We start from the raw sequence: 15,598 nt of genomic DNA, 5'->3' as shown, positions 1-15,598 counted from the left end.
CTAGTTCAGAGGAGCGAGTGTCCACCCTGCCCTGGTTCATACTGCTCGTGGCTACTGATTCCTCTGGGTTAGCGTCTCTCCTGCCTCTCTTGCCTCTCTTGCCTCTCCTGCCTTGGGTTCCACCCCTCCAGGGCCAAAATAAACCTAATAAAGTGAACATGGTACTTCCCGTTGTTAGGAACTCTGCTTTGAAGGCAGTGCCCCTGGTGATCCTCCGTCTAGCACACCTGGGATTACGTATATTTTGATGATGAGAGAAGGAATGTCTTTGAGACTCATCTGTGGCATCTGCTGTGAAACTGCTCAGTTTCAATACAGACTCAGAGCCAAGAAACTGCATTTCTCTTCCAGGTGTCTCTTTTCTCCCAGGTCTTTCTCTTTCTGTCTCAATGGTAAATTCGTTGTGAGGGTCTTAGAGACAGATCCATACATTGCCCAGGGAGAGTGGGTTTGGGGACAGGTTTAAGAATGCCACCCACTCTCCATTCCTGCGTAAGAGAGCAAGTGGATTGTTACCTCCTCGTGGAGGCTTATTTCCAGAGGAAGAATGACCTGGAGGGACCAGGAGAACTTGCCCTCTGGGGGTGGGTTTGAGAGGAGAAGTCTTGGCTGAGCTTGGCTGCTGGTGGCAGGAGCTGAGAACAGTTGCCGAGGGTTGAGTGGGGACTGGCGTCTCTGGCATTCCCTTTATGGCCAGGTCTGTTCTGTTTTGATTAATAAAGTGCTAGTTCACTTCCTCCTGAGTATTTGTGAGCGGGCAGTTTTACAGTGGCCAGTTCTAAAAAAGATGTAGCTCCCACGTATTAAGCATTTATACGGTGCTACACAGAGCTCAGCCCTTTCCATCTAGCATCCCCATAATCCTGAGCAGCACCCTCAGAGAAAGATGTCATTGTCCCCTTTGAGGTAGCTGAAGCCTCGAGAAGCGAAGTCACTTGTCCAAGCACAGGTAGCGGCAGCGTGGGGATGTTTTCTAGGGAGTTCCGTGTAATTACTCAGATGGGGATTTGTTTTAAATAACCACCTGCGCCTTCATCTGGACTTTAAAAGGATCTTAAGTCCCCACTGAGGGTCAGAGTCTGGGTGTTGTGATTTGAACGCAGGTAACAAAATATTTGATTTTGGGAGATGTTCTTCATTTTATATCCTCCTTTTCTGTTGCAAGGATTATAGTTTTTATTCTGAGCTGCTGGAATGTCGGCAGAGTATAGAACAGATGTGTCTTAAGTACTGTTCTCAGACTGACTTTATTCACTGGGAAGGAGTCCACAGAGGGCTCTGGTTTCTCTGGGAGGCATATTCTCATTACCTCAGACAGACAGAAGTGGTGATTTAAGTTCTTTTAAGTTCAAGACTTGACGAGGAAAACTAAAATGGGAACCCACATCTCCAGTAGGCTTGAGTTCAAGATTCTGTTTTTTCATTCTCTGTTCTGGTTTGAATCCAGCCTTTCTTCTTTCTTTCTTTCTTTCTTTCTTTCTTTCTTTCTTTCTTTCTTTCTTCCTTCTTTCTTTCTTCTTCTTCTTCTTTTCTTCTTCTTCTTCTTCTTCTTCTTCTTCTTCTTCTTCTTCTTCTCTCTGTCTCTCTCTCTCTCTCTCTCTCTCTCTCTCTCTCTCTCCCCACCCAGCATGAAGCACAACACAGGGCTCAAACTCATGACCCTGAGATCAAGACCTGAGCTGAGATCAAGAGTTGGACTCTAAACTGACTGAGCCACCCAGAATGCAGCTGTTTTTAACCACACACCTCCTTACAGAGTTTATTTTCTCCTTCCTCTCTCCCCCTTCCTCTCCTTCCCTCCCTCTCACTCTCTCCTCTCTTCTTTTTCTGTCTCTCTTCTCTCCCTTTTTCTAACAAACTCCACAAATTTTTTATGTTTTTTTTTTTCTGATCATTACCATACATTAGTGAGGAAAAAAGATTGGACTCTGTCAGACTTGAAGGGCTGGTGCTACCCTGGATTGTATGTTACATCCTTTTATAAGCTGCATGAACACACTCTGGCCCTAAGGGGCAGGTTTAATGCAGTGCTTTTATAAGTCGTGGCTTCAGAGTTGTTGGATTCCTAAAGTTACCTGCTATAGCCAACTGGTCATCAGTTTGAGCCCTGGAACAGTCAGATTTAATAGCAAACAGTAAGGAGAGCCCTGTCAGAAAGAGCCCCTTGTCATAAGGTTTAAGGATAAGTGGTTCAGTGGCCTCAGGTGGAAATCTGTCCAGTGCCCAGAAGTAGAGACCTGGATTTGCTTCCCAGTGGAACTAATCAACTCTGTTGCTTAGAGAAAGTCGCTCGCCTTTGTGCCTATCTCTCCATTTGGAAAATGGGGACCATCTCTCTCTAATATAATTTGTAATTTAAATCTTTTAAAAAATATTTTCAAGTGCTGTAAATAATATGAATGGAATCAATATAACTAATATATAAAAGTGTTTACTATGTGCTGGTTATTTGATATGTGCATGTGCGTGTGAGCTCATACACACTCTCCCTCCCTCGTTTATTCCTGGCAGCCCCATTGTGAGGTGAGCTAGGTATTATTATCCACTCTGAGCTAATAAAAACTGAAGCTCTGAGGGGTTAAGTCCTAATTCAAGATCACACAGTTCGTTAAGTGGTCGACCTGATTCTCCCATCCAGGGGAGAAGCCAGCTAGACCCAACCTGGCCTGCTGGTATGCCTGGGCACCCCACTAGCCTTCCAGACCTCCCATCCTCAACCCTGGGCAACAGGGCAGGGCCCAAGGCAGTCAGAGTCCTTGGTTATTTTAGGCTCTCCATATCTTTATTTTGGGTTCTAGATAATCCCAGTGTGCTCTAGAAATATCATCATTCTTTGTCTATATCATCCCATGAGAAGCCTTGGTAGATGTCCAAACTAGACCATTTCACCTCTTTGGGCATCAGCTCATAGATGCTCGACACCATCAGCTGCTGGGAACAGAAAGTGAAGAGCCCTGCTGGGCCACCACATTCACCGGTCCTTTGTAACATCATGCAGGATGACTTTTAATCATAGATGGCAGATTTGTTTGTCTTGCTGGTTTTCAACCCTCGCATGTGTTCATCTGGTCTGTGAACTCACAGACAAGCATGTTTGGTAACCATTAAGGTTTGGTTTTATGTAACCTGAGGGTGGTCAGTGGTTCTGCTGTTTGTCAAGGCCAAATTCAAGGCTTGCCTTTCAGACTTTCCTGTGTCCAATGACAGTTTGCCTAGGCTACCCTTTGTTAGTGGATCCCACATCCATGGAAAGAGTTAAAATTAACGAAGTCATTTGATGAATCGCTTTAACAGAAGGTAGGGAATAGGCTGGGGAGCTCCAGGGGCAGCATGTGTTTGAGCTCTGTGAATTGAGGTTTGGATATCTCTGGTCTGCATGATGAAAAGAAATAATATTGATACCATAGCAGTCCAAAGAGCAAGAGTCTTGTTGCTCCCATCTCTGAAACTTCCACCGGCCTGTATTTCATCGCTGTGCTCTATCTATTTTGATTCCTGATTATTGAGCCAGAGAAGATATATCGAATTAGCATTTGAAGAGTTTCCAATGATGCCATCACAATGGTGTTAATTCCACTTGGATCACTTGTTAGTATTCCCTGAGGCACCATGGGCCTGAGATAGCTTTTGCCCCTCTGCTGATATTTGATGCTTGTTGAAGGAAGTAATGATCATGTCAGTTGGTTCCCTAGGCTAGATGTTCCCTAGACAGGAGGGTGGTCATATTTCATACCAGGGCTCACTACAGGTGCTAGCTGGCCCCTTTCCAAAAAGTTTACTTCAGTTCTTTGCTAGGAAGATAAAGAATGTCAGAAGAGCACTGAGCTATTAGAGGCAAACCTTAGAGTTACCAAGACTATTACTACAAAGCTTCTTTTAGAGATGCTTCTGCCATCTCTCTAGACACACAGAACTGTGCCTTTGACACACAGCACCATGAGTTCCAATGCTGGTCTCTGACTTGGTGCTGGGCTGGCTGATGATCTGCATGAGAACCATTTGTGGGGTTTATAAAATTCAGATTTAGTGGCCTAGAGCAGGGCCTGGGACTCTATATTCTTTTAATGTGCACACCCTAGTTTGGGAAGCACAGTCCTGGGACTGCCTTATATAATTTTGCAATTACTCAGTAGTCCAACTTTCTGGCCACATCACATAATTTTGTGACTCAAATGGCCTTTCCCTCATAATGACATGATGCAACCTATGTCCTACCCTTCACCCATTCGGCTTACCAGTATTCAGTAGCTGTCTAGGATGAGCTCCAGGAACAAAGGTGCAAAGGTCAAAGAGATGTATAGTCCCAAGACCGAAGGAGTCTTTGGTCTAATCAGGAGACAGTGGAACAGTGGAACCCCTGAAGCACCAGGTTCTGGTGAACAGCAGTTATTGTAGACAATGGGGTTGTTTGAGCAAAATTGCAAGCAAACTTGCTGGCAAGTCAGGTAATGCGTCCTGCAGGAGAAACACTTTGATTCGAGGCTTGACAGAGGAGAGGGTGGTTGTCAGAAGCCACGTGAACATGGCAAGAAGGCAGAGTGAACTTTTTTGCAAAGGCTTAGTGGTCAGAGAGCCTGCTGCATGTTTCTGAATTTGCCATGGAATGACACACGAGGCTATATGTGATGGAAATGAGGGTGGACATAGAGACGAGCGCCAGATCAGGGAGGCCTTGTGGATCATGCGTGGTGGGAATTTACATTTGATCTCATTTGTACATTTTCCTTGTGGCAGAAGTGGGTGTTTTCCTGGGTGCCTCCTTGATCTGTGTGTCTTTCAGGTCCTCTCCCCCTATAGTATGACACGATGCAATTTCCTGCTCTCTTGTAGTACCTTGAACGTGGGAGCAGCCAAGTGGCACTAAGCCATATCCCATGTGGATGCCTAGCCTCAAATCTCATTTTCTGGCCTGGTTCACACCCTTTTATTTCCGAGGCCAGAAGTCAGCCTATTTATTCATAGACTTCCTTCCCCATTAAACTGATGTTCTTCGTGAAAGCCAGTTCAACTGCCTTGCCAGCTTCATCTCTGCCACTTTCCTCCTTGATCCCTAAGCTCCCCGTCTCGACACTGATCTTTTTCTGGTTTTCAAAGAAACAAAACTTTCTACCACAGGGCCTCTGCACATGCTATCCCCTCTTCCTGCAGCTCTCCATTCCCACCCCATCTCTTTGATCATCCCTGCAAAGGCCTCTTTTCACCTCGGTTTAAACAAGCCCACTCACTTATGTTTTGTGACACTTGATACAATTTTACGTTGTTTTATTTATTTTTGTTGATTTTCTTTATTGCCAGATATCCCCTTAGGTTTCATAAAAGCAATGACATGGTATGACTCATTAACTACTGGATCCTCTCTATGTATTTAGTCATACATATTAAATAATTACTTGCTGGATGAGTGGATAGATGAACAATGGATGGATGGGGGGGTGGGGGGGTGGATAGAATTGAAGTCTGTAAGTTGAATTCATAACAAAATGCAACGTACCATTCTCTCTTCAAGCTTTTCCATTCAGCCAGGCTCCTGAGATTTCTCTTCGCCGTCAGGACCCCAGCAAAGCTACCTATCTGTCTCTATCTATCTATCTATCTATCTATCTATCTATCTATCTATCTGAAAGAGAGGAAGTGAGAGAGAGAGTTCACAAGCAGGGAGGAGGGGTAGAGGGAGAAGCACGCTCCCCATTGAGCAGGGAGCCTGATGCGGGGCTTGATCCCAGGACTCTGAGATCATGACCTGAGCTGAAGGCAGAAGCTTAACCGACTGAGCCAGCCAAGGGCCCTCCATTCATTCTTTTAATGAAATCTGTGATATTGAAAGCTGACACTGGTTGGTTCCTCTACTGACATATAGGAGCTATATGTCTATATTTCCTTAATTACCTTGGACTGTATGTGCATTGTTTCCAGTTGGATCACTTATCCAAACTTCTTCTAAGTTATAACTTTTAAAAAAGACTTTAATTATAAAAAAACATTTTTTCATAATAGGCAACAGACACATCTCAGAAAATGTGAGAGTTTAATGAAGCAAATGTGAATCCTGCATAATTTCTCCACCTGGGTTAAAGACTAGAGATCTATAGAATACTATAGCTATTTTGTCTTTTTTCCATTCAGCGCTTTTCCTGTACATTCTATAAGCTTGTGTGCAACGTTTGCATACCTGTGTAAGAATCCTGAATTTTAAATATAGCATGATCCTCATGTCATTATAAAGACTTTCAGAGGCTATTTCATTGTATGTCTGATCCCAGGTTCTATTTTTGAGAATCACTGTTGAGTGCCAATAGGATACAAGACACTGAGGTATAAGTTATATACTACTTTCAATATTTACTGCTTAGTGAGCCAGAAAAGATAACACAAGAGTGTCTTCCCTCAAGTAGCTATATTTCTGAGTGGCTAGGTAGGTTGCAGATGCAAGAGGTGAAGCTCTAGAATAATTTGAATCTGGGGCAAATGTCAAAGACTGGATCCCTGACAAATATACCCAATTCAAACACTGAGTGCGTTGAGCACACAGATGTCTTAAGTCACTGTGTTCCTAATAGACCTCTAGACCGGTGAACTGGGAAAACTTTTGCAGACCCCCTCTTCTCTGAATTCCTAGCTGTGAGAATGACTTATGTTTGCCTTCTTTTCTAGAGTGACCGTCTCCTTATCAAGGGCGGTAGAATCGTCAATGATGATCAATCCTTTTATGCTGATATTTACATGGAAGATGGTTTAATAAAGTAAGTATATAGAACCGTATCTTTATTTTTTTGTACTTCCTTTCTTCCTGAGAGGCTCAGAAAGAAGCTTGCCTAGACCTTTGGTTCCCTGTGTTTTATTTCTTCTCCTCACTAAAAAAATGAGTCTTTTTAAAAAAAGATTTATAATTATTTTAGAGAGAGTGAGTGAGTGAGGAAAGGGGCAGAGGAAGGGGGAGAGAATCTTCAGACAAACATCTTGCAGAGCGTGGAGACTGATGTGGGGCTCCATCTCAGGCCCCTGAGATCATGACCTGAGCTGAAGCCAAGAGTTGGATGCTCAACCGCCTGAGCCACCCAGGAGCCCCAAAGTGAATCTTTATTTTAACCCTTCGTTCTGGTTGCACATAATCCCTTAAAATGGGAGCTAGCCTTAATTTATTCTCATCTTGTGAATGAAGTGAAAAATCTAAATTCAGTCAACCAAATGATGCTGCAGGCCTCTTTGTGCAAAGGACACTGATGGGGCACCCTATGCATCTTAGAGAAGTGGAAGATGTGACTATTGTCCTTAAGTTTATTGAAAAGGTGTGCACACAGTTACAGCTCCATATAAACATAAGGCTCGTGCATTTGGTATCACAGGAGTTCAAGTGAGGATAAGTGATGTAGAAGTGCACAGAAAGGAGAAATCCCATCAGAGGATGGTTTGGGGCTGGAGAGGCCATTTGAACTGATCCTTAACTTACGTGGAGTTTAGTTGGGCAGAACACAGAGAAGACACACATCTCAGATCAGATTTTCAAACAGGTACTTTAGAGATGTATACCTACCTTTTAAAATGATTTGCTTTTGGGAGCCTGGAAACTGTGCAATCAGGTTACGTTTTTGTGCAGGTTCCCTACATAGTGACCTGTAAAAGAGGATTTGGTCTACACCTAACTTTTCATCACATAGAATGAGTTATGTCTCTGCACTGAACAGATATTGTAGAAGATTGATGTATCCAGTTCATCCTGTTAGCCATCCCTGGCCTTGTTCAATTTTATTATTACATTATTTAAGCTCATTGGATATAGTGGATCTCTTCCTTATCTTTGAAGACTTGGCTTAGATATAACTCTGTAGGTGGGTGTTCCTTGTCAGTCCCCAAATCTAGGCTGGTTTCCCTTCTATGAGCCTCCAAACCCCTTGTGCTTTTATGAGTCAACAGCCATTCTGACCCTGTTAGGCTCTCTTGAAGGCAAGGACCCTACCTTGTTCATCTCCATATCCAAGTACTTAACCCAGTACTTAGCATGGAGAGACTTTTAAGAAGAACTACCTTTCATTGACTGTGCAGTATGCGCCAGGCCCTGTTAAATGTTTTACATGCGTAATTTTATTTATTTCATGGGTGATTCCATGAAGTAAGTACAATTACTACCCTTTTCTCAGATGAGGTCAAAAAGGAACACAGAGAGGAAGTAACTTGATAATGATCAACACATTAATCAAATACATTGAATGAATGAACAAATAAACATGCATGAATGAACATCTTCTAGTTTAGTTGTCTTACCTACATAAACACCTTTTCATATTAGAAATAGGCAAAATGGAAATAGTGGCAAACTAACCAATAATTAACAATTAATTAATTAGAAACAATAATTTCTTCAAATATAAGCCCCAAGTAATCTTATATTTTTCTTGTACTAAAAAAATTATTGTATATAGTCAGCTCTCTTTGGAGATAGCAAGTTTCCTCATTTAGAGATTTTCAGAGACGGTGGAAGAGAGTAGTACCTAATGCTTCTTCCTCATTTCAGAACTCATGATGGGCATCACTAATTGATCACAGCCCTTTTCACAATTGAGTCTTAAATACAGGCTCAGAATCCATCCTCACATAGTGAGTCAGGCATCTACTACCAGAGTTAACTGTGTAAATCCTTTTTGCCATCTCTATTAGAATAGACGAGAAGGCCGCTTGCCAAGGATGCTATAGAAGGGATGTAACCATCAGATGTGTGCGTTGGTGGTGGAGAAAAGGGTATATTAAAATGATCTTCATCTAATCCTGACATTTTATATATCTTCAAAAACATCCTGAATTAACAGAGCATAAACACAGAAATAATTTCCCCTGATTGTCAGATAGCTGTTTGAATATCTGTGAATATTTATGGAGTGCCTGCTGTGTGCAAGGTGATTGTTTAAGGCATGGGACCCATGCTATGCCACATGCTATGGTGGCTATCACTGGGACCCACATCTTCCCCCAGGGACCTTACAGTCTTGGTTTAAAGATTTATTTATTTATTTATGAGAGACACAGAGAGAGGCAGAGACATAAGCTGAGGGAGAAGCAGGCTCCCTGTGGGGAGCCTGATGTGGGACTCGATCCCAGGACCCTGGGGTCACGACCTGAACCGAAGGCAGACACTCAACCACTGAGCCACCCAGATGTCTGGGACCTTACAGTTTTTTAGGGGAACTGAGATATCTGTGTTTATCAAAGGGTATAACATTACCAGATAATATCAGTATCTAGTATTAAAGTAGGAGAATAGATGAGATTCATAGGGAAGGCGGGTGCCATGTGGGGTTAGTATGGTTATTAATTATCATAGCTGATGCTTGTCGGATTCTCCTGTGCTGTGCCTAACAGCCTTCTGTGGGCCTGACATACTAAAACTTAATCTATATGACAAACCTATGGAGGAAACATTTTTATTACATTCTACAGTTGAAGGAATTAAGACATGATGAGGTAAAGTAACTTGGCCAAGGTCATGAAGCTAATAACTAGCAGAGATTGTGAACTCAGTCTGCCTCCAGGGTAGATCTGTACTCTTAATTATTAGACCTGGCTGTCAGTAGGGATTTCACCAAGGAAGGGAGGTGGGAACCAAACCTTTAAGGATTAATGTGATCTTGAGTGGCTCAGTGGAGAAAAATTAGGAAGGCATTTCTGTTTAAGACATGATATTCCACTAGTTTTCAAAACTGGTGGAAACACACAGCATATACACATGCGTGGGGAGGGCTACTAACTCTTCTTACCCTTGGTTCTCAATTTGCCTCAGATGAAGAGGAGGGAGGGAGAAAAATGAGAACATAGTGGCCAGTATCTGGACTATAATGGAGGTATCATCAGAGGCTACATTTTTTTTCCACAGCGTGTTTTGAATTGTGGTGACTCTGGAATGGCCCAGTGGGGATGTGGTGAGGTTGAATTCTTAGAGATGTCAAGAATACTTTATTTGAGTTGCAAGACTTAGATTTTGGAGGACCAGTGGTAGACTTATTGTCCCCAGAGGGTGTCTGTCTTGGCTGGCTGTGAACAAAAGGGGAACGTGTTCACGCCCCTGGTCGTGGGGTACATGTCTCCCCAACCAGGACATGATGCTTGTGCATCTTGTCTATCCAGAATTAACTGGCCATTTAGATCGAGGGTGTGAAGTCGCATAGAAGCCAAGCAACATCAGACAGTCTTGAAGGTAACATTTTGCCAGGAGTAGTTGTCTTCGTCACTTGCCTTGTGTAGGTAGTGTGTCTCTGGAGTACTCGTCAGCTTCCTCCTCACCTGAGTCCCCCTTTCTTCCTTCTGGGGATGTGCTGAAGCTTCTTGGGTGCAGGTGTGTCTGGTAGAGGTTGTCACCATCCTCTTCCTTGGCTTGATACTTCTGCTGAGGTGCCTGCCAGCTGGGCATCTGCCTCTTTGGCTTCCTCCTTCGAATCTGCCTTTGGCTGTGATTAACAGATCAATTATCAGGGAAGGGTGCAACTGGGAGTGAAGACTGAGGTGCAAAGTGACCCATGCAGATGCCTCTTGTTAGGAACACAGATGGACTCACTTAGGGGATAGCTAAGTTCCCATACGTGTTCTTTAAAGGATTCATTACCTCCTTCGGTCTCTTCTGATGGTTCATTATTTTACACTCTCTGAATCCTTTCCCAAATGTTACTCTTCAGCCTTTACTAAGATAAAGAACAAAATAAAGCTATAACAAAAACACCTATTTTTGAAAAAGTATTTCTTACACACCCTATATTGTAGACCCTGTCCGACCCCGGAGATTGTAGTACCAAGCCAGGACACACGGTTCCGCCAAACAGCAGACCAGCACGTTTTGTGTCTATATAAGTTGTTTTCTGGTTGTACACCTGTCTGTATTTGCTTCTAGATTGTTAAGCTTGTGAATCACTTGCAAAGACCACGCTGATAAATATGAGTTGCAATGTCTGAAACTATGTTTGTCTTCAAAGTTGTTCTCTGTCTCACCAGGCAAATTGGAGACAATCTGATTGTCCCTGGAGGAGTGAAGACCATCGAAGCCAACGGGAAGATGGTGATCCCGGGAGGCATTGATGTCCACACCCATTTCCAGATGCCACATAAGGGGATGACCACAGTGGATGACTTCTTCCAAGGGACGAAGGCCGCCTTAGCGGGAGGCACCACCATGATCAGTGAGTCGCCTGCCCTTCCACACTCCTGGCCCCAACAAGTGACTTTCTCGCTCACATGTCAACCCCTGTGCTCTCTGGTGACAGCTTGTACACATCTCTCTCTTGAGTGTACAGACGTGCTGCCTGCCAGGACCTGAGGAGAGCAGGTGTGGTGAGCACCCTGGCAGCTCGCTGCAAGTGCCTAGGGAAGATTCACGAGGCTCGGGCCAGGAAAACAGCTGGCCTCGCTTGTCCTATGATAGCTGGGGCTGGGTGTGCAGTGGGTGGGGAATCTCTGGGCCAGAACCTGGGATATGTGTGGACATGGGCCGGACGTTATTTCAGAAATTCTAACTGGGGCTCGAGGCAGGAGCAGGAAGAGAGTGAGGCAGAGCAGTGGGAATGGGGCCCAGCATCCCCGAGAGGAAGAGATAATGGGACCTGCAGTTCTTGAGAAACTCGTGGGCTTCAGTGGTATTTACTGTTAGCTGGTCTGTGCTGCATCTTGACCAAGTCCTATCTTAAGATGAGGCAAGCTGTGGGGTTGGTTTCCTTTGTTTGTTGGTCTCTGTTTTCTTTCTGTCTTTCTTTTTCTTTTTTTTTTTTCCCTTTTATTCTGGGAACTATTGTGATTCCAGAGAAACCTAGGGAGTTGCATGCCATTGGATTACTGAACAGATAGCATTCCAAGGCAGTCCTTCCTGTCCCAAAGGAATCCCAGGGAATTGGGTCCCATCCCAGCACTGGGCCTAAACTTGGTCAGCCAGGGCACTGTTTATTTTACCACCATATACACCCATCCACAGAACAGCCTGAGCTGTGGAGTTGCTCATTGTCTTTTGCCTCCTTTTGACGGGAGCACCAGCAGGGCTGAGCTTCTGCAAGTTGGGTGTGGAAGCCCAGGAAAATTGCATCAGGGCCATAAAAGGCACAATTCAGGGAGACCAAAGCTTTTCTAACCTCAGGGAGGAAGCCAGCTGACTTCTCAGTAGCTGCTTGTCCACAGAGGCCCTGGTGTAGGCCCATGCATCAGTGATGCAGTTCCTTGCGTTTTGCTTTATGATAAGCACACGTGGGCTGCTTGTGGTAGGAAGCTGAGAAAGTGAGTGATCTTGGTTTGCCTCTTGCCTTCGGGCAGGGAGATGGACCTGTTCAGTGTCCTGGGAGTGTGTACCATGCTTGGTCTTCTAGGCTGGGAAGGAGCCGGAGGAAAGTCAGAGTTGCAGGTGATGAGAGAAAACCATACAAAGAAACACAAAGCTGTACATGTCCTTTGTAGATAATTTGAAACCCTGGAAATGCAGCGAGAAAAGAAAACCCATAAAGCCTGCGTGGCTGTTAACAGTGTGGCTGTCGCTTCCCTCCAGTTAAACAGAAATAGGGTCATAACAGACGGACTGTGGGTCAGTGGTGTTCTAGTGTACTATTTCACTAAATAATAATGTCATGGATGTCTTTCCATTTGTTTATTTTTATTCCATCACAGCATTAAAAATGGGTGCCTAAATGTCCATTTTATGAAGGTATTATATTTATTATTTAGCCAAACGTCTCTATTGTTCAGGATTTTGATGGTTTCCAGTTTTCACTTAACACATTATAAATAATGTTTTCAGGGGCACACATCTTTGGCACCCACATTTTGCAAACAGCCATGTGTATTGTCTTAGGAATAATTCTTAGGCACAGGAATAATCATTGAGCTAAGGTATGAAAACAATCAAGAAATTTGATGTGTATTTCAAAATTGTTCTTAGGAAAGGTGTACCGAATTGTGCTTTCCCTCAACTGCCCAAGGGGAGATATGGGAGTGGCACTTTTGCCTTATTTTCACTAACTGTAAATGTCTTTATTTTAAACAGTGCTGTCCATGGTTGCGGGTACTGCAGGAGTAGAGTTGGGCTTGAAAAGAAAATATGTTCTTTTTTTTTAAGATCTTATTTATTTATTCTAGAGAGAAAGTGAGAGAGAGAGCATAGGGGTAAAGCAGAGGCGGAGGGACAAGCAGACTCCATGCTAAGCCCACTGTAGGGCTCCGTCTCAGGATCCTAAGATCATGACCTGAGCCAAAACCAAGAGTTGGACAGTTAACCAACTGAGTCACCCAGGTGCCCCCAAAAAACATATTCTTGACAAAAAGTTTATGTGGATATAAGATCTGTGGGCTGAGCGTCAGGTTCATTCCACTGGCTCTTTCCAGTGGTAGTAAGCACATGGATGCCATTGTCCTGTTACCTGACATAACTTTAAAACCCCTCTTTCACACCCTTAGGAGGGAGTCTGACTTTTTCCATTAGCAGTGACTTCCCATGATACTGGTAATAATGGCACATAGGAGGTGCTCATTGACATTTACCAAGTACTGACTGTGTGCCAGGCATCAGGTGAGATCCTTTTCATGCATTTAATCATATAACAGAATTAGAAGGAAGGTACCATGACATTCCACCCTCTACCTCACTGAGCACAGATTTCAAGGATAAGAAAACTGGGCTTTAGAGAAGCTAGTGATTTGTCTAAGAGCAACATGGGTATGTGACAGTTAAATGATGAGCAATCTGGAAACTGCCAGGGAACACTTTCTAAGGTTTATTCCATGCTCAGGAAACAGACTTTGCAGCCCTGGCTAAGCAAGTAGGGGCAGGCTTATTCAAAGGGGAGCAGAGACTGGGTCAGTGACTTACCCATGTGGGGCCTGTGTCATTCAGTTGACCACGTGGTACCTGAGCCAGAGGCCAGCCTGACGGAGGCCTATGAGAAGTGGAGAGAGTGGGCAGATGGGAAGAGCTGCTGCGACTATGCCTTGCACGTGGACATCACCCACTGGAATGACAGCGTCAAGCAGGAGGTGCAAAACCTCATCAAGGACAAAGGTGAGAAAAAAAAAAAAGGACAAAGGTGTGCCCTCCTCCCCTCTCCTGGCTTGGAGCCTGGAACCTTGAGCATGAATGGTCGGTGCAGGGGGACCACTGCATTCCAGGCACATTGTCTTCGTGTATGCCATCTTACTCTTTACAGGATCCCCATGATAGGGATGGTCATGCATGGTTCATGCATGGAGAGCCTGAGGCTCAGAGTAAGTGTGGCCTGGGATCACAGAGCTAGTAAGCAGTAGTTGTTTGCAAAGTCTGTGCTCTTTACCTCCATGTGACCCTGCCCATTTGATAGAGGAAGAAACTGAGGCCAGGAGAGGTTAACATCTTATAGAAGGTCACACAGCTCCTAAAAACGAGATTAGGAATTTTTCACCTTCATTACTTGAAGATCAAATCATGACTGCTTTCAAACAGTGGCGTCCTCAGAAAAGGCTACGACAGTTGTGGGAGCAAAGAGGGGTTCATATTCAGACTAGGAGCTTAGGACATGGAAATGGGCATGGGTCCCCTCTGAGTACATAATTTAGGTTTCCCTTGTCATCTTGGATCCTTCTGTTCTCCGCTTCCTTCTACCTTTTGATGGTCAGATATTTTATGAACACACACTACCTCCCTCTATACACGCACACACAGACACGCTGTGTGCTCGGGGTTTTAGGGAAATATAAGGAATGGTCTCTGCTGAGCGTGCAAGGCAACAGGAAGCAGGCCAGTGAAGAGCAATGGGGTAAATGCCACGAGGTGCAGAATATTGTAATAGTAATAGCATTATACTCATTACAATCCCAGTACTAATACGAACATAAGTAACCTGCATTGTTATAACAGTAACTTAATAATAGATGCAGATGCCAGAGTGCAGTGGAAGAGCGTGTGCTCTGGGTTGCAGGGGAGAGGGTGGCCTCTCAGAGGATGAGCTTTCCTTTCCATGTCCCTCCTCATCCCACCAGCTCTGCCCAGACCTTCCTGATGCCAGATATGAGATTAACCCCCTCCTTTCTTGTGACACTTTTCACGCCGGGCATCTCATGGACCGGCTTTAACACCCACTTCCCTTACAAAGGGCCTGGGTCATTCCGCAGATGACGCACAGGCTTATGGGAAGGGTAGTGTTGGGAAAAGCTGCCCCGAGCTGAACCACTCTGGGTAGGCAAGTTCTCAAGTTACAACCGGCTTTTGGCCTGAAACACTGTGGGCTGAGATGGCCCTAATGGTTGGAGACCAAAATTGTCCTCTTTTCCCCAAAATGACTCTCTGTTCCCCAGCCCCACCTATTTATATAAATACTACATTAATAGTCTATTTTGGGGTGAAAAAATAAATAGCTCTTTCCTCATAGCCTGGAAGGGCTAGCTTAGATATGTAAGCACAGGGTACACCTTGACTTCTGCCCATTAGCTCTCGGTTCCTTGAGGATCTGGTCTCCGCCTTAGATGCACCCCGCACCCCCCACCACCCAGGCCCTGGGTAGAACCAGCATTCCTTACGGAGTGAAATAAACCATTCCCAGCAACCCATCAACGGAGCTCAGATACGTGCCAGGTCTGGTGCAGAGAGCTCCGTGTGTGTTGTCTTCTTTAACGTTTC

At 44.4% G+C, this 15,598-nt stretch overlaps 1 protein-coding gene across 2 annotated transcripts in view; it reads left to right on the top strand.

The window, feature by feature from the left end:
• DPYSL3 (dihydropyrimidinase like 3) overlaps positions 1-15,598 on the top strand; it is a 120,261-nt gene that overhangs the window by 81,020 nt on the left and 23,643 nt on the right. For both annotated transcript variants that reach the window (XM_041766692.1, XM_041766693.1), the window contains exons 2-4: positions 6,652-6,740; positions 10,972-11,156; positions 13,844-14,008. In XM_041766692.1, coding sequence (XP_041622626.1) covers positions 6,652-6,740; positions 10,972-11,156; positions 13,844-14,008 — 439 coding nt within the window. The remainder of the gene's footprint in view (positions 1-6,651; positions 6,741-10,971; positions 11,157-13,843; positions 14,009-15,598) is intronic.

The sequence above is a fragment of the Vulpes lagopus genome, chromosome 8, assembly GCF_018345385.1.
Source record: "Vulpes lagopus strain Blue_001 chromosome 8, ASM1834538v1, whole genome shotgun sequence".
NCBI lineage: Eukaryota > Metazoa > Chordata > Mammalia > Carnivora > Canidae > Vulpes > Vulpes lagopus.
Note: the sequence above shows the minus strand (reverse complement) of the source record. Positions and strands in the feature narration are given on the sequence as shown.